The 17,011-nt window shown below is 55.3% G+C and overlaps 5 protein-coding genes across 5 annotated transcripts; 3 read left to right on the forward strand and 2 right to left on the reverse strand.

The window, feature by feature from the left end:
- Positions 1-408: 408 nt before the first annotated feature.
- Positions 409-4,184, forward strand: CDEST_03435 (Putative BAH domain, C-5 cytosine methyltransferase, DNA methylase, C-5 cytosine-specific, active). Its single transcript, XM_062919594.1, has 2 exons — positions 409-1,551; positions 1,602-4,184. Exons 1-2 carry the CDS (start codon positions 414-416, stop codon positions 4,181-4,183), a joined length of 3,720 nt encoding a protein of 1,239 aa, XP_062775645.1. The 5' UTR covers positions 409-413; the 3' UTR covers position 4,184.
- Position 4,185: 1 nt separating this feature from the next.
- Positions 4,186-7,106, reverse strand: CDEST_03436 (uncharacterized protein). Its single transcript, XM_062919595.1, has 2 exons — positions 6,667-7,106; positions 4,186-6,615 (listed from the first exon to the last, which is right to left on the reverse strand). The coding sequence occupies exons 1-2, from the start codon at positions 6,756-6,758 to the stop codon at positions 4,710-4,712; spliced, it is 1,998 nt and encodes a 665-aa protein (XP_062775646.1). The 5' UTR covers positions 6,759-7,106; the 3' UTR covers positions 4,186-4,709.
- A 2,213-nt stretch (positions 7,107-9,319) lies between these two features.
- Positions 9,320-11,136, forward strand: CDEST_03437 (Putative alkaline phosphatase, alkaline-phosphatase-like, core domain superfamily; the record flags this gene model as incomplete). The annotated part of the gene is made up of 5 exons (XM_062919596.1): positions 9,320-9,520; positions 9,576-9,675; positions 9,733-9,849; positions 9,920-10,204; positions 10,261-11,136. The coding sequence occupies 5 exons, from the start codon at positions 9,320-9,322 to the stop codon at positions 11,046-11,048; spliced, it is 1,491 nt and encodes a 496-aa protein (XP_062775647.1). The 3' UTR covers positions 11,049-11,136.
- Position 11,137: 1 nt separating this feature from the next.
- On the reverse strand, positions 11,138-13,634 carry CDEST_03438 (Putative major facilitator superfamily, MFS transporter superfamily). The gene is made up of 7 exons (XM_062919597.1): positions 13,257-13,634; positions 12,988-13,186; positions 12,528-12,837; positions 12,129-12,435; positions 11,745-12,056; positions 11,541-11,612; positions 11,138-11,485 (listed from the first exon to the last, which is right to left on the reverse strand). Exons 1-7 carry the CDS (start codon positions 13,370-13,372, stop codon positions 11,329-11,331), a joined length of 1,473 nt encoding a protein of 490 aa, XP_062775648.1. The 5' UTR covers positions 13,373-13,634; the 3' UTR covers positions 11,138-11,328.
- A 419-nt stretch (positions 13,635-14,053) lies between these two features.
- Positions 14,054-16,237, forward strand: CDEST_03439 (Putative flavin monooxygenase, FAD/NAD(P)-binding domain superfamily). The gene is made up of 3 exons (XM_062919598.1): positions 14,054-14,304; positions 14,732-15,314; positions 15,406-16,237. Exons 1-3 carry the CDS (start codon positions 14,171-14,173, stop codon positions 16,234-16,236), a joined length of 1,548 nt encoding a protein of 515 aa, XP_062775649.1. The 5' UTR covers positions 14,054-14,170; the 3' UTR covers position 16,237.
- The last annotated feature ends 774 nt before the right edge of the window (positions 16,238-17,011 follow it).

The following is a 17,011-nucleotide window of genomic DNA, read 5'->3' on the forward strand; positions in this document are numbered from 1 at the left end:
TCTTCGTTGGTACTTTGTATTTACCTTCCACACCACTTGTATAACACACGCCTAACCGTGTTTAGTGTTCTCTGACACGCTTTTTTCGCCATTTCACGATCTAGACATTCCGTGTCTTGTAAGTTTCGGTACGTCTCCTTCGCCCTCTAACAGTTGGCAGTGTTGTTAAGCAACTTCCTTCAGCTCAGGTTGGAGCAGCTGCACCTCGTCTCTGACGCCAAGCCTGAACCGTGCCGGGCCACCTCACTTCACAACTTGCTTCAGGGCGCCCACTCACGTCGGATACTCAGACGCCTGTATCCCACATGTGGGGATTATCTGGGGGAAAGCCACATCGTGGAAGACAGCCAGTACGTGCCTTCCGCCTTTGCTGAATTGATGTCCCCCTCCGCTGATACTAGCTTTCAGACCAAATGGTCAATTCCACCAAAGACCTTCCTCTCGGGTGGAACCACCTAGATCTGATGCTGAGTGACGACGAGGGAGACGATGACTCTGTGAGCTGGGAGCTGGACAGAGATTTGGTTGAGATCGAGCACCAACAGACACTACAAGCACTTGAGCCACCTTCTGCTCCTGGGGAAGAGCAAGTGTTCGATGAGGAAAGTCAGGCACATGCAGTTGGGGTCGTTCTCCCTTCGTCAACTCCACGACTCTCCAACTCACTTTCGGTTGACATACCAGAAAGCACCCTAGTATCACCCAGTTACCTGTATCAGGGTGAATATCCAGTGCCACCACCTCAAAGAGAATGGTCTGCGGTCAAACGCTTGCTGGAGGAACACCAGCGGTCAGGAGTCATTCCTCAAGACGGGTACATCGATATCGAACTCGACAAGTTTGTCGTTTACACCCAGCCTTATGCACCTGGGCGGGTCGATTACCCTAAGGCGTACTACCCAGCCGAATTGCGGCCTCTGCAGCATTTATCGACCAAACAAAATAACGACAGCCTATTTTTTGACGGTGTGCTATCCGTTGCTAATTGTCGAATCCATGTCCGCCAGGTGTCATTCAATGAGCTGCCAATTGGCAAATACGGCATAGAAAACCCGACTGTGGGTTCTGACATTTGGATTCGGTCAGACTTGAACGCGAAGCGCCTGTCTCGGGGCCACAAAGACATATGCTACCGTCTAAAAAATCCAGCAAAAGAGTACAAACGGTTTCATTCCGGGTTTTTATGGATTGCGGACCTGGCCAAACATGTCGTCGACTACCTGGAGGAAGCCCACGAGGAGAATCGCGATGTCAACTTCCAGGACTTCCGTTCAGACTTCAGCACTTGGCTTTCACAAAAGCATGAAGGTTCCCTAGCTTTTTCGAGATGGCGCAAGCAGTACCCTGGAACGGATTTCGGCTTTGCGGTCAACGCAAATGTCCAGTTCGTTTGGAAAGAGGCCAACGGTATCCTCGGAGAAGTAGCCCGGTCTTTCCGGCTCTGGAAAGAAATACTACACTTCACTGCCTTCCCTTCTATCACGGCAAGCGAATCAACCTCGTCAACTCAAAGCAATACAATCCCAAAGACGATAGTGACTCCGTACATCTGTCAATTATTCAACACACTCCCATGTGGAGTGATGCTGGAAGAACTCCAGCCCACCCCCAACACCGAGAGATTGCGCACCGGACCTCAAAGGCGCTTAAACTCGAACTTTGCGCCAAGATACACACTGCCCAGCAGCCCTTCAACATGAAAAGGCCTATATCAGGCATTCAGGTAGGCGACGTTGTCTCCATATTACCAGACGCCGGCATCCAGGTCAGCATCAAGAGGAAAAGGGTACTATGGAACAATCAGGATGACAAACTCTGGTACGGCATGATTCAGGAAGTCCACCATACACAAGCAGGAATTGTGTTCGACGTCACTTGGCTGTACCAACCGAACGACACCCCGTGCGGGCAAATGGTTTACCCTTGGAACAATGAGATATTTTTCTCGGACCATTGCACCTGCCATGAATCCCCCGGCGAGAGAGAGCGTTTAAGCAAGATCAAGGAGGAGGAAGTGCTTTCCACTCACTCTGTCGACTGGGATGGTTCACAAGACACAGACAACGACTTTTTTTGCCGTTTGACGTATCTCACCGCAGAACATTGTTGGGAGACCTTCTCGCCAGCTCACCGACGCTGCTCCTTCTTCCATCGAGAGGAAGAAACCAGTTTCGAATATCAGCTTGGTGACACAGTTCTAGTCACCTCTCAAGAAGAACAAGCTGAGGTCGTTGAGTTGACAGTCTTACCGAACTCAGTTGGACTAGCCACTTTCAGACGCCTTCCGAGCCGACAACATTATGAGTCACAGATGCCACCGAACGAATTGCTTTACAGTGACGAGGAGGTGTCCTACAAAGTCACTCAAATTGCCGGTAGATGTCTTGTACGGATCTTCCGGCCAGGCGAGCTCATCGCCCCCCCATACGATCGCGGTGGCGCTGGCAACGCCTTCTACATCACGAACGCCTTGCAGTGTGGACGTGTGTGCCCTCTTGAGGACACTGAGTTCAGTCTCAGACAAGCTTTTGACCCTTCCAAATCCTTTCCTAAGCTCAGGGGTGTCGACCTCTTCTGTGGAGGTGGGAATTTTGGACGTGGTTTGGAAGAAGCTGGCGCCATCACCATGGATTGGTGCAACGACATGAATGCAAAGGCAGTACACACTTATGTTGCCAACGCAGGCAACACGGTCGCTCCGTTTACTGGTCCCATAGAGGAACTCCAGAAGCTTGCATTGCTTGGCAGCTTCAGCGACAATGTTCCTGAAATCGGGCAGGTGGATTTTGTCTCTGGTGGCAGCCCGTGTCCTGGGTTTTCTCGCCTCACGTCCGACAAAACGAAACCTAAACAGCTCAAAAATCAGTCACTGGTAGCAGCTTTCGCCTCATTCATTGACATATACAGGCCTAAATACGGCTTGCTCGAAAATGTCGAGGGTATCGTGCAACCGGAGACCAAGAAGAAGGAAGATGTCTTCCGTCAGCTCATCTGCGCAATTGTTGGTCTTGGTTACCAGACGCGGTGTTTCCTCCTTGACTCTTGGTCACACGGTGCGCCACAGACACGGACTCGAGTTTTCCTCTGCTTTGCGGCGCCAGGTCTTAAGCTCCCAAAGGTTCCACGACATTCACACTCCCACTACAAGGCGCGACAACTCAAGCTAGACTCCCGCTACAAGGCGCGAGAACTCAAGCTAGGCAAATTATCCAACGGGCAGTTCATGATAGAGCGACAGGTTTCTGTGCCGACTGCCTTGAAGTTCGTCTCCGCTGCTGCAGCAACTGCTGACCTGCCTGACATCAAGGACGGCAAACCGGATTTCTGTGCAGAGTTTCCTGACCATAGGGTTGCCTGTGGCGTTACGAAGAACCTCCGCACACAAATGAGCATCATTCCGTTCCATCCATATGCCATGGACTTTCTTTTATCCTGGAGAGATGGCAAAGGTACCATGACGAAAGCAGAGAGGCAGTGCTTTCCTGATAGGGGCAGGAGGGTCAACAAAGGCTCTCGGGCTTTCGGTCGAGTCAAACCAAGCGACCCCATGCATACGATTACCACCAAATCCCAGCCTTCCGACTCTTCTATCGGAAAAATCTTGCATTGGAACCAGAACAGGCCATTGACAGTCATGGAGGCTCGTCGTGCCCAGGGATTCCGCGACAATGATATCATCCTGGGCAATCCTGTTGACCAGTACCAAACCATCGGCAACAGCGTATCCAGAGAGGTGTCGATTGCTCTCGGGGTATCTTTCAGAGAGGCCTGGCTCGGTTCCTTGGTGGACGGCGAGGAGCTTGATCCGATTGTATGGCGACTCCCGGCACAGTCGATGAATGAAGCTGTCGAAGACTACGCAATGAGCCCGGGAACGCCTGCGTTGGCCGAATCGTCTAGGGGGACTCCCGCCTCAAAGTCGCCGCGTCCTCTGCCGAAGCGTAAATTTGGAAGCTCTTTGGGGATTGAGTCAGTTGTCTCGAAGTTGATGAAGTCGAGCCGAGCACAGATGGCTAGCGAAGGGAGGGTGAAATCTGATAAACAGTACGAGCCCGCGGGGTCTGCCTCGGCTTTGACATCGACCTCGTCATCGGTTGTGGCATCATTTTCATCGCCAGCTCCCGCGTCGACCGTCGCATCGGTCTCGTCGAGATCGGACGTCGAGGTTATTGAGTTGGATTAGAGAACTGGGCTAGACGGGCAAAAAAGGCTTTTCAACACGAAGGGACTTTGGTGCAACTAATGGAACCGGCGGCCATTTGCTGATAGAAGTAGAGGCGGACGAAATGGCGGCCCCTGGACGAAGGGAGAGACACAGTAGAGACGTACACACAGAGGCAAAGACATGCCCAGCGAGGCTGCATACTAGGTGCGGTGACGAATTTATGTAGCCCACAAAATGGAACTCAATGATCAAGACCCTTGGGAATCGTTCTTTCAAAATATTCCAACGAACGGCAATAGTCATCAATGGAAGAACCCCTGAAGACTGCGGCATTGAGATTGGTTTACTTTGTGACACATGTGCTCCGGTACATAACCACAGCAACGCGGATTTCCAAGGCCCAAAACAATTTCATTCGTGGCGGCGAATTGTACACGTATGTTCCCGCCGTTCACTGATACTTTTGCCAAAAAATAAAGTAAAAAAAAGCACCTTCTCAACATCCAAGCTCCTTGTCAGCAAGTCCGCTTCTCTGACGATGGTGTCAATCCTTCGTCAAAGTTACCGTGACGGTCTCCCGCTCCTTTTGTGTCACCGTGACGAAAACTGTCAAGATGGGCGTGCCTTGGGGTACGCCGATGCCGGGCGGGAGGCTTGCAGACGTTGTGGGGTCGGTCTTGAGCGTTGGGGTGCCTCCCGCGATAGTCTCCCGTGAGGAGGAGGGGCCAAAGACGACGGTGACGCGGGCGACGGCGGCCGGTTCGTTGGGTTCGTCAGTGGGAATCGGGCTGACGATTAATGTGTCGGTGTCGGTTCCTGCTGCGGTGGTGGAGATGCTGGCTGACGTCGTGGAGGGTGTCGGTGTTGAGCGGGAAGTTTGCTGTGTTGTCTCTACCGTTGTGAGTTCTGATGTTGTCGACTCAGCTCTTGTGGACTTTGAAGTCAACGTCCTTTCCTCCGCTGTCGAAGTGAGTGTACGTCGACGAGATGTAGATGTCGCAGTTGACCCCTCTTCTTCAGCCGTTGTGGATGAGGGTATAGGAGCAGGCTCCACAGTCTTGGTGACAACGACAGTGGTGGTGAATCCTGGGACTTTTGTTGCAAAACTTGTGTCCGGACCAGCAGGTGGACCGACGGAGACAGTGTAGGTAGCAATTATCGTGGGGGTGATGGTCGTGGTCACCTCCGACACGATCCCCGACGCTGGAGGGGCTTCGGGCGCAGTCGTGGACGATATCGGTACAGAGACAGATGCCGGTGTGCCTAAGATTCCGCTCGCCACATTGGGGTCGTAGCATCCGACGATGACGCCTTCGGTTGTGTTCATCGGCAGCGCGAAGCACGAGGTGCCGGTTCCGCAGCTCTGGATCACAAAGGCGCCATCGGGGCCGCAGAGGCCAATGTTGCCCTTCACGCAGGCAATCTGACCGGCGGCGCAGGCGGAGTTTTCAGTGAGAGAAGCGAAGAGAGAGTTGAAAGTCTTTGCAGAGGCGAGGTTGTTGGCGGCGACTTCGGGCGAGACGGTTGTCGAGGCGGCAGGGGTCGATGTGCGAATTGTGGGCACTTGGTTGTTTGGCGTCCCTGTAACCTTGAGTGCCGACGAGTGTGATGAGAGGGTTATGGTGACGGAGGGTGTTGCTGGGACTGAGGAAGTTGTTGCTGGAGCCGGCCGGACTGGAGATACCGTAGTTGACGAAGGGCTGATGGTGGTTGACGAAGCAGGAGAGGAAGCCTCCATGTTGGCTGTAGTACTAGATGGGACAGGAGCAAGTGTAGAGGATGGAATCTGTTCAGAGATGGCCGTTGCCACCGTGGTAGTCTCTCCCGGGATGGGGAAGCCGAAAGACAGGGATGACTGCAGCGGGACTGTCGGCGCGGCGACTGAAGAAACGCCCTCAACCGGGGTGGAGAGGGGTGAAGTAGTATGGGGGGTGCTGATGGATTGAGTAAGGCTCTCAGAGGCACCCACTGAGGTTGATGTCGATGCGGTGTTGCCGGGGTGCACATACGACCCGTTCTGGAGGCCGGATGTGAGGTGCGGAGGTAGTGAAATGGTGCTGAAAATGGGAGGGAGGAGCATCGGCCTTGACGTGGTTGTGGGCAAAATCTGGGATTCCAGGGTGGACTGTGAGTCCGTTGTAGACGGAACAGGTGTAGTGGAAGGGATTCTATCTAGAGGTGTTGTTCTTGCGGGCCGTGATGCGTCCGGAGTGTTGGTAGTGGTGCCATCGAGGGTCACGAATATTGGGCTTGGAGTGACACCATCCTGTTCCTCTTGTGCCGTCACCGAGACGGCGGAGGACGCGGCTTCTCTGCGTCTGCGTAAGTGTCGGCCTCGAAAGATGGAGGGAAAGGTAAGAAAATACGTTGGATCTGAGGTGATGCTTGATTCTACAGCAAAACTGTCGACATTTATGGCGCTGGAAGTGGTGTTCCAATCCCTCCTAAAGCTACTAAAAGGGTGAGCGATAAACGAAACAGTCAGGAAGGGATCTACTTACAACCTCTCAGCACGTCCTACTGGGCCAGCCTGCGCGGTATGAGTGATCAAGAGGAGTAGCAAGAGGTTTGCTATACGGATACTGGAGGACATCGTAATGTGTAACGCGAGGAAGCTATGTTGGGGATGTGTTCTTCAGAGCCAGTCTTTGCTTTGAATAAATAGGAATATTATGAGTAAGATGGTATTCAGAGGACGCTCTGCTCTCGCACAAAGACAAGAGGGCTGTGATATCACGAGGGAACAAAGCCAACGATCAGCTAAGGATCATGAATAGAATAGAAAGATGCAACAACGAAAGACAGAGAACGAGAAGGTGGAGAAAGAGACGGAAATGCAGAACACAAGGAAAGAGTGTCACAGAGGAAACGGAGGGAAAACAGAAAGGAGATCGACGTCGTTATGACCAGACAGTCGGGGGAAAGGACAGTGATGTTGGGCGATGACGGGGTTTCAAGGCTCGTCGGATGCAAAACACATGAGGACGCACGCCCCATCTTGTATGACTGGGCCTGACGAGAAGTCAAAGTCAAAGGCCATCCAGAGGCCTAGAACTTTTGGCTGTGTCGCAGCCCATTCGAGCAGCCGGGCTGTAAAGGCATTCGAAACACTTGGTCGGCGATTGGGTAAGGTTGGATGGAGCAATTTAGATGAGGGCCCGGCAAGTTGGGAGCGACGCCATCCAATGCCTTTGCATCTTGTTTCGACGTGCGACCCAGGGTTGAACTGTTATTAGACGGGGTACCTCAGTTCGTCGGGGCGGTGGTGGTCGCGACATTAGGTGGCAGGCAACATATGGACATGTGAAGGATGGTTAAGCGCCTCGCATAGTCCTGATACGAGGTTTTGATTCTCATTTTGATGAGAAGGGGTTTCTTGGTTGTTCTGTATTTGCGTGTGTGTATGTGGTCTTGTCGTCTTGACCGTTTTGTTCAGTGTTTCTAAGGATGTCGATTGCAGACGCGCGGGAAGCTATTATTGGCAGACCGGGGCAGCCCCTGTACCGTTCCCGTGTATCACTCACCAATCAATCCCAAAGCGCTTACACCACCCGGTACAAGTGGGTACAAGTGGAGACTCACAGGTGCCACTTGGTCCAACCGTTCGCTGGCAGCTAGCATGGTACTTGAGTGGGTGGGTACCTTGGGCACTTGAAAAGGTAGGTACACTTGCCTTGGATATCTACCCTCACTGTGCCTGCGAGACCTCACTTAAGACTGCCATAATCCTCGTCTCGTCCGTCTTTCGTTGTCATTGACAAACCCAGCAGCAACACTCTTCTCCTTCCAGTTTTCGAATCACCGCATCTGCGACACCTCCAGTTTCTCTCCTGCTTTTCCATATCAATGTCTCCGGTACGCCTTGCTCAACTCTTGCCAAGTGGCATGTTTCGGCTGAGTGTCGCGCCACAGACAATAACCATGCCTTCACTGTCGCGGTCTGCCAGATGCCCCGGTTTTCCTGGACTTCCGCCACACGCGATCAACTCCATGAACAAGAATACAGCAAAAGCTGACGGACTGTCATTGTGAGAAACAGAGGCACGATAGCTAGGCGTATGCCTCCAGGTTATAATTCACTATCAACCCAAAGGCTACGTTAGCCATCTTATCTGGAAGCAGTGATCTGCTGGCGCAAATCGAGCATCGCTGACAACTCCCAACCGCCACGCTGGTCGTCGCCTTAAGACCTCCGGTCGGAGAAGAACAAGTTTTTCCAACAGAGTGCTTCCGAAGTTTACCGTTTACTAACGAGCAACAATCTACAGCATCCTGTGTCGGATTTCGCTCACGAGATGCTAGCCCCAAAGAAACACAACACGCCAAACAGCTTCCACCACGCACTGCCTTTTATCTTGAAGAATCTTCTCGTTACTGTCCCACCCGTCATCAATCACTTGGTAATCGAGGTGGTAGCAAGCGTCAAGGCCGGAAGCACCCACCATCTCGTTTAAATGAGTGTGAGCCCTTCTCAGGTGTCCCCATTGTCTTATCAGAGTAGGTAGGTCAGTATGACTGCCCCTAGCGCACGTGGGCTGCACCCGTCGTACCACCTTCCCCTCTCGTCCCATAGGCCAAGGCATAGACGGGGGTCCGACGACGTTGAAATATGCTTCCTTGCCTTTGCCCCGGGGAGCACGTTGGCCATCCCGTGGCATCCATTGGGGCGAGTGGGGAAGATGCGTCTGTTGCCAAGTCGCATCCCGGACTTTAAAGCGGCTTGGCTCTCAGGAACGCTGCCGAATATCTGCATCAGGTGGCGGATCAATTCGTTGAGGTTCTCTCACACATGCAGATGAGCTCTCATCCTGGCGGGATCTCCGTTACGCTACCGACGGCACAGAGGCTCTTTCCAGTGCTAGGAGCGAAATTGTGCAAATCCTCATGTGAGAAGTCTTTGAGACACTATTGAATGTAGCCTGTCTGGCCAAGTACTCACTCGTTACGTCGTGGATCCCGCCGCAATAAATGACTCTGCAAGCAACACAGAGGTATGATGACACAAAGTGTGCATTGCAGGAGATGAGGTCAACGCCCCTTTAAGTTCTCGGGTATTTATACATAGCTGAGAAACGTTGCTGCCACCTTGATGGTCTGTCTACCTTGGGATCTTCACCACTCGGACCCACATCTTCGTTGGTCTCCATAATCAAGATGCGTTCCTCCGCTGTCGTCGTTGCCGCAGCCCTGGCCCATTCTGCCTTGTCGGCCCCTGCTGTCAAGAATTTCATCTACATCGTCCCAGATGGATACGGCCCCGCGTCCCAGACCATGGCGCGAGACTACGTCTCCCTGATCGAGAATGGTGGGAACCCGAAGGCCCCCGTGAGCATCCAGCTCGCGGCCGACAAGATGGTAAGGACACCAAGCTTCGAATATGGGAGAATCTCTGTCCTAATCGTCATCAAAGGTCCTTGGAAACGTCCGTACTCTCGCAAGCAACAATCTCATCACGGACTCGGCCGCTTCTGCCACTGCTTTCGGATGTGGTGTTAAGACATACAACAACGGTGAGCGCTCAATCCCCTCTTGAATCCATTTCTGCGCCACTCACTAACGTGGACCAGCTATCGGTGTTGACCCGGCCGGCCAGCCCGTCGGCTCCATTCTGGAGGCTGCCAAGCTTGCAGGCATGAAGACGGGGCTGGTCGTGACTAGCACCATCAACCACGCCACCCCTGCCTGTAAGTAGTAGTAGCTGGCTCAAGAACTTGACGTCGTCCCCACGATCAATGAAGCTGATGGGAACCATAGGCTATGCGGCTCATGTTGCCGACCGTAACTCGTACGCAAAGATTGCAGAACACGAGATCGGCTACGGCCACCCTCTCGGCCCCGTCGCCGACATCCTCCTTGGAGGCGGCCGGTGCTACTTCAAGCCGCAATCCGACTCCACGTCCTGCCGCAGAGACGGCATCGACTTGTTCGGCTTCGCCAAGGAGAACGGCTACCACGTCATGCAGAACCGTTCGGCCTTTGACGCTCTTGACAAGGGCCTGGGCGACGTCCGCATTCCCTACATTGGTCTCTTCAACGACGGTAAATCTGACGACTTCTCCATTTGAGAGTAAAAACAATGGCTCACACTTATCTAGGCCAAATGATGTACGAGATTGACCGCTCACGCCAGCCCGAGCAGGAGCCCTCGCTCCTGGAAATGGTCGAGACTGCCCTCAACTCGCTCCACCGCGCCACGCACTGCAAGGAGGAGGGTTACTTCCTCATGATCGAGGCATCGCGCATCGACCACGCCGGCCACGCCAACGACCCGGCCGCGCACCTCTTTGACACGATCCACTACAACGAGGTCATGGGCTTCATCCGGGAATGGATCGACGAGCACCCAGACACCATGCTCATGTCCGCAGCAGACCACGAGTGCGGCGGTCTGACGCTCAACGGCTTCAACCCGCTGCCGCTATCCAAGGTCAACGCCTCTACCGAGGCCCTGATGAAGACTTGGGGCGGATACACGGGGCCCGATAAGAAGGCCTTCCTAGTCGGTGAGATCCTGCCCGAGTACGGGCTCGCCGATGCCACGGACGCCGAGGTGAACACGCTCCTCGCGGCGCGTTCGCTGGATATGGAGCTGGGTAACCTGCTCGCCAGCCGTGCCGGTGTCCACTGGTCCACTGGCGGCCACACGGCGTCCGACATCACGCTGTATGGGTACGGCGCCGGGGAGAACGGGCGCGCGATCAAGGCGGACATGGCGGGCAACTGGGACAACACGGAGCTTCCCAAGTACATTGAGAAGGTCCTCGGCGTCGACATGAGCGAGGTCACGAGGCTTCTGCGCGCCAACGGCACCGCGTGGGTTGGGAAGCGAGACATGAACAAGCGCGCCGACGAGCACGTCCATGGCCACGATCATGCTCACTAGAGCGGGGCAGCTAAGCATCGAACATGGCCCTTGTAATCGAGGCCCATTTTCATCTAATTTTCAGTAAACGCGAATCGCTCAAAACTCTCAATCCTTGTCGCGTGTAAATCATTCTCGTGAGCCTTCGGAAGACGTGAATCCTGGCGGCCGCTTTTGGTTTACCCCTCGATCGCCATTTGAAATACGTTCAAACCCCAGTTGTGACGCCTTACACCCCAGTGTGCCCTCCAAAGCCACGATACTCTCTGCAGCTGAAGAAAACCAACGTCGATAAAGTCGGTCAAAAGACGTACACATACGGCTCCGACCCGTCTTTGGGCGTATGCTTGCCCTGGGCGACGCGCCGGTTGTGCACGAAATAAACGGCTTCTTGAAGGAGCGCGAAGGTCATGCCCACCGAGACCATAATGATCATAGTCAGGAGTCCTTTGTCGTAGCTAGACCGGTATTAGGCTCGGGGACACAACACGATTTTCCGGAAGAGAGACTTACAACGGCAGATCGTTGCCCCTGAAATACTGCGACCCGACCATCAGGCCGCTGATGGCGGACATCACCCACATGCTACTCAGTCGTCAGCCTCACGATTTTGCCGATACATCGAGGGTAGAAGAGGAAAAAAGGAATCAAATCCCAAAAGAAAAACTGAGAGAAAGAGAGAAAGAGAGAAAGGGATAGAATGGAGTAAAAACCTACGCGATTCCAATGCTGCGTTCGCCGGGATCACGACAGTTAACCTGCAGCCAGGTGTTATGTGCCGGGTGATAGCAAACGGCAAATGCATTGATCATTGTCCACAAACCCCATCTCGACCATTTACCGACGTGTGGGTGGATGCTGCGAGCGACGACCAAGATGGTCAGGTAACAGACGTGTCCCAGGATGACCGCCATTCCCCTCTTGTTGGTCCGGTCGCTCAGCGTGGCGAACGCGAAGACGACGGCCATGGCGAGAGAGGCGCCCACTGCGGCGAGGGCGTTGGCGCTGATCCGGTCGAAGCCAAGGGCCCTACACGTGGACGGGCGGTCAGACGCCACTCTTCGAAACAGACAACCTGGGGCGGAAAGAGGCCTTGCTCACATGATGATGGAGGGGGTGTAGGTCGTCAACGGCGACCAAGTCGAAAAGACGCAAAAGGTGGACACGTAGTGCGGCCACCGCTTGTAGTGCTTGACTGTCTTCCAGACCAGGCCCCAGGGGATTTCGATGCCGTGGACGCCGTGCCTGCTCCCAGGCTCGTCGGCGTGCATCCTCTTTTGGAGTATCTCCCGCTGGTCCGTGGTAAAGCGGACGAGGCCCGGGCTTCCCAGAGGCTTCGGCGTATCGGGGGATCCGGGGAGGAGGAAAATGAGCATCAAAGCCACCCCGAGCGTTGCAAGACCCTCGACTGTAGATCGCTGTCAGCAACAAGGCACTCTATAGTTGGAAACCGGAATCGATGATCCGGGTTTGGAGGGGGGGAGTTGGGGGGTTGTTTACGCAAAAAGAGCCACTGCCACCCCTTCATCCCGCCCTTGCCCGCCAACTTCAAGATGCCCGTCGCGAGCAGGGGGCTCAGGGCGTTGCCGCCGAACTGGCCGAACATGAAGATGGCGATGCGCTTCGCCAGCTCGCTCTTCGTATACCAGGTTGAGAGGGTGTACATGGACCCGGGGATGTAGCCGGCCTCGGCGAGGCCGAGCATGAGGCGGATGGCCAGGAAGCCGGCGCGGTTCTTGACGAGGACCTGGAGGGTGGCGACGAGGCCGAAGAGCAGGACCTGGAGAGAGATCCATTTCCGGGGACCGAACTGCCGGGTGTGCGTGGTTAGTCTGAGGTGCTGTTTGGAGTCTTGGTTGGGGGCGACGATGTATAGTTGTGTGTGTATGTGTGTGTGTGTGTGTGTGTGAGAGAGAGAGAGGTGACGGTTCGTAGACAAAGACACATGGCGAGAACGCACCGATTGTAGAAGCAGGTTGCATGGGATTTCCAGCACGACTGTACCCATGAACATGAGCTGGTTGCCGAGGTTGATGGTGTCCTGGCTGACATCGATGTCCTTTGCGAAGCCCGCCGTGAGCGCGCTGGCGAGGTTCATGCGATCGAGCTGGAACATAAGCAGGCCGAGGACGAGGAGCGGGAGGACGGTGAGATCGATTCTGGACTCCTGGTTAGCTTCCTTTTCCACGTGCTGCGCTGTGACAAGGATGTTTGTTGTGTGTTGCATACTTCTTTTTAGCCTTCTGCTCCTGTTGACGATCCCACTCCGGCTTGTCTTCCGACGCTGCGACGGACCGGTCCGTCGGAGTGTCACACACCATCTTGTCGTCCGTGGGCGAATCCATGACTGTCGATCGCCGGTAGTTACGGACGGGAAATGAAACAATCAAAGTCGAGCTGTTCTACCCGGCCATGAATGGCCGTCCCCTTCGACTGCTTTTCACTCTTGTCGCCGGCCATCCAGGTGTCCCGGTCAGGCTCCCGCGGTGGTCGGTCTCACGCCCTTGCCCCTGTCCTACTTCGAGATGGTACCCATCTCGGTTCGAGAGATAAGCCAATGCAACTCGCAATTCTTGTCCAAGTCCAGAAAAAAAAATGCCGGGGGTGCAAGAGCGTACACCATGACGCAGGATGCAGCCAACATCGAACCCTGATGGTCTCGCGGGAATCCTTGGAACCATCTCACCTAACCCATGAGGGAGGGGTCCTTCTTATCGATAAGGTATGGAGGTGAATGTGAATAACGCCATCGGGCGCTAAGATGACCAAATCAGGCCCTTCACGGGTCTCAACACAGCGAGCCCCCAGTTAACCAGGCGTCTCCCTCACTATGTTTCGCCTGTACATCCCTGTGTAACTGCCCCGTCAGGCGGGTTGCGACGATTCCATTGGACCGTCTCTAGGGGGGAGGGGCCGGCCTTGCGAGCCGAGTCCAAGCTCTCGGGGGGCGGACGTTTACAGGAACGTTTGCGGAGTTGAAAAAGAGCAAGCCCCCTTCTCGCGCGAGTTGCACGTGGCGGTTTTCTCACACTTCCCAGTGTCCATCTCCTCTCTCGTTTCCCTGTCGTCTCACTTTTGTTCTTCTTTCCTCGTCTTTTTGGCATCGATCCCTCTCCTAGACCTGCTCCAAGTGCGCCGGAAACATGGGCGCAATTAAGCGAGTCGCAGTCATCGGCGCGGGGCCGGCTGGCGCCATCACTATCGACGCCCTGGCCCGTGAGAAGACCTTCGACGTCATCCGTGTATTTGAGCGCCGTGAGGCTGCCGGCGGCTGCTGGTGAGTTGTTTTTTTTCTTCTTTCCGGCAGATCTCTTTTGGTTTATGTTTCGTCAATGGACTGCAACGTGAGGAGGGGAGGGCGCCGTTGCGCTCATATGGTGCTGCTCAGGGTACCTTGATGGTCCGAGATCCCGGTCAGTGATGCTCCATCTCTGTCTTTCAAGAGGCGAGATGAGACAAAGGCGGATGCCTTTCCGTGCTTACCGAGTCAAAAATTGCATGAGGACCCGGATGACCTGCCTCGAGGTCTGCTGGAAATACACCGCTTGGAGAATTCAGGAACCTTGACACATGTAAAATCCGAAGCTGATGGATGAGGGCCGGGTGGTGCGACCATGTCCACACATGTACATTACACATCCAGAGATGGGGTGGTGCCCGATCAAGCAACGACCATGACATGCACTAACTCTCCGACCCCTTAGGGTTGGCGACCAAACCCCGCCGCCTCACCTCACAGCCCTTTCCGCCCTGGCGTCCCGCACCGCTGACCGCCCGATCCCGGTCCCGGAGACCCTCCCGACCCGAACGCCGAAAGACCCGGCCCCGGCACCGCCGCGCTTCACCGAGTCCGGCATTTACCCCTACCTCGAGACAAACGTCGACGCCATCCCCATGTCCTTCTCCGAGGAGTCCATCCCCGAGCTGCGCACCGAGAACTCCATCTCGCTGCACGGGCCCGACACGCCCTTCCGCCACTGGACCGTCGTCCGCGACTTTGTCCAGGGACTCGTGAACCGCAACGAGTACCAGGACTTCGTTTCCTACAACACAACGGTCGAGCGGGCCGAGAAGGTCGGGCACGAGTGGAAGCTCACGCTGAGGAGGGAGGACGACGAGGGGAACGAGTGGTGGGTCGAGTGGTTCGATGCTGTCGTTGTTGCGACGGGGCACTACTGGGTGCCGTACGTCCCCGACATCGAGGGACTCGACGACTTTGAAAAGGCTCGTCCGGGGAGCGTCATCCACAGCAAGCACTTTCGCGGGCGGGAACAATTCCGCGACAAGGTACGTCGACTTTTGTCTTGTCATGTCATTGTCGCGAACGGGAGCATCCGGACCATCATAACTAACCCGCCCCCTTTTCCCCCTCAACCAGCGCGTCGTCGTAGTAGGCGCCTCCGTCTCCGGGGCCGACATCTCGGTCGACCTCGTCAAAACCGCGAAGCTTCCCGTCTACTCCGTCGTCAACGGTCGCAAAGCGAACCTCTACTTTGGCGACGGCGCCTTCAACCACCCGCGGCTCTCACGCCGCGCCACCATCGCCCGCATCGACGGCCGGACCGTGCACTTCTCCGACGGCACCTCCGTCGCCGACGTCGACAACATTGTCTTTGCCACGGGCTTCACCTGGACCCTGCCGTTCCTACCCTCGGTCGAGGTCCGCAACAACCGCGTCCCGGGCTTGTATCAGCACGTCGTGTACCACCGCGACCCGACGCTACTCTTCATCGGCGCCGTGGCGGCCGGTCTGACGTTCAAGATCTTTGAGTGGCAGGCCGTCCTCGCGGCTCGCGTGCTGGCCGGAAGGGCGAGGTTGCCGTCGGCCGACGAGCAGGCGAGGTGGGAGGCCGACCGGGTTGCCGAGAAGGGCGACGACATCAGGTTTTCGCTTGTGCACCCGCACTTTGAAGAGTACTTTGAGACCGTGCGGGCGCTGGCCGGCGAGCCTGAGAACGGCGTTGGAAGGCCGTTGCCGGCGTACGACCCGTCGTGGCTCCAGGTCTTCCTCGACGGCCTCGAATTGAGGAAGAAGATGTGGGTAAGGTTGAACGCCCAAGCACAGGAGGAGCTCGAGCAGGAACCGTCGTCGACGGGTGGTCTCGAAGAGAAGGGGGGCAAGGGTGCTCGTTTACCATCTGTGAATGGGATAGAGCTCGAGAAAGCCCCCGTCGTGACAACGGTTGAGACGGCTCAAGAAATCCTGTAGGTATCAATCAATCATCTCAGAGTTGGGCCATCTGTCTCCACAGAAGCAGTGAGTAAGTATGAGATAGCATCGGTGCTGGCGGTTCCAAACATTGTGGCCTGGGGCGAGACGACGAAAGGGGTCCTGCCTGGTCAAGGATCGCTTGGACTGCGAGGGCTGAATGGTCATAGGCCGAAGAGGTTGAAAAGGTCGAAGATGGACCAGCTTCCTCATTCGGTGTGTCGAAAAGATAGGGGCTAGGGCTTTGTCTGAATCGGTCATGGAGCTACTTGTGTAGAGTAGGAAGAGACAGAGAGAGAGGACATCTGTGGAGGTCGCCTGCGATTAGGACGATCTGATACGGCCAGCCAAGGCCAAGATTTCCGACGCAAGGATGCAGGCGGCCCATTCGAGCCAAACGACCTTGCAGAGCACATGATCTACAACGCGCCTCGTTCCCTAAGCCAGACAGATTCGCTTGCTGGAACCAAACCAGGGGGTAGGAGGGGGGACTAAGGGTTCGGTATAAGCGCTTACGTACGTATGGGCGTCGGCTTACATCAGACGTCACTGCTGCTTGTGATTATCAGTGTCCAGCAGCGGGCTCCCCCACACGGAATCTCTACCGTAAGGGATCCAATAATCCTGCCAGCGCATCTCAGACTCGGCGAGCCCGGGTTTGGGGATTGGCTCTTCATCTGTGCTTGCAACGGACGAATAGCAACATGTTGGCCGGAATGGCGTGGCATGTGAAAAGGACCGGTGTCCCAGGCCCTGACAGCCGAACAGCTTTGCT

The sequence above is a fragment of the Colletotrichum destructivum genome, chromosome 2 (genome assembly GCF_034447905.1).
Source record: "Colletotrichum destructivum chromosome 2, complete sequence".
NCBI classification, from domain to species: Eukaryota; Fungi; Ascomycota; class Sordariomycetes; order Glomerellales; family Glomerellaceae; genus Colletotrichum; species Colletotrichum destructivum.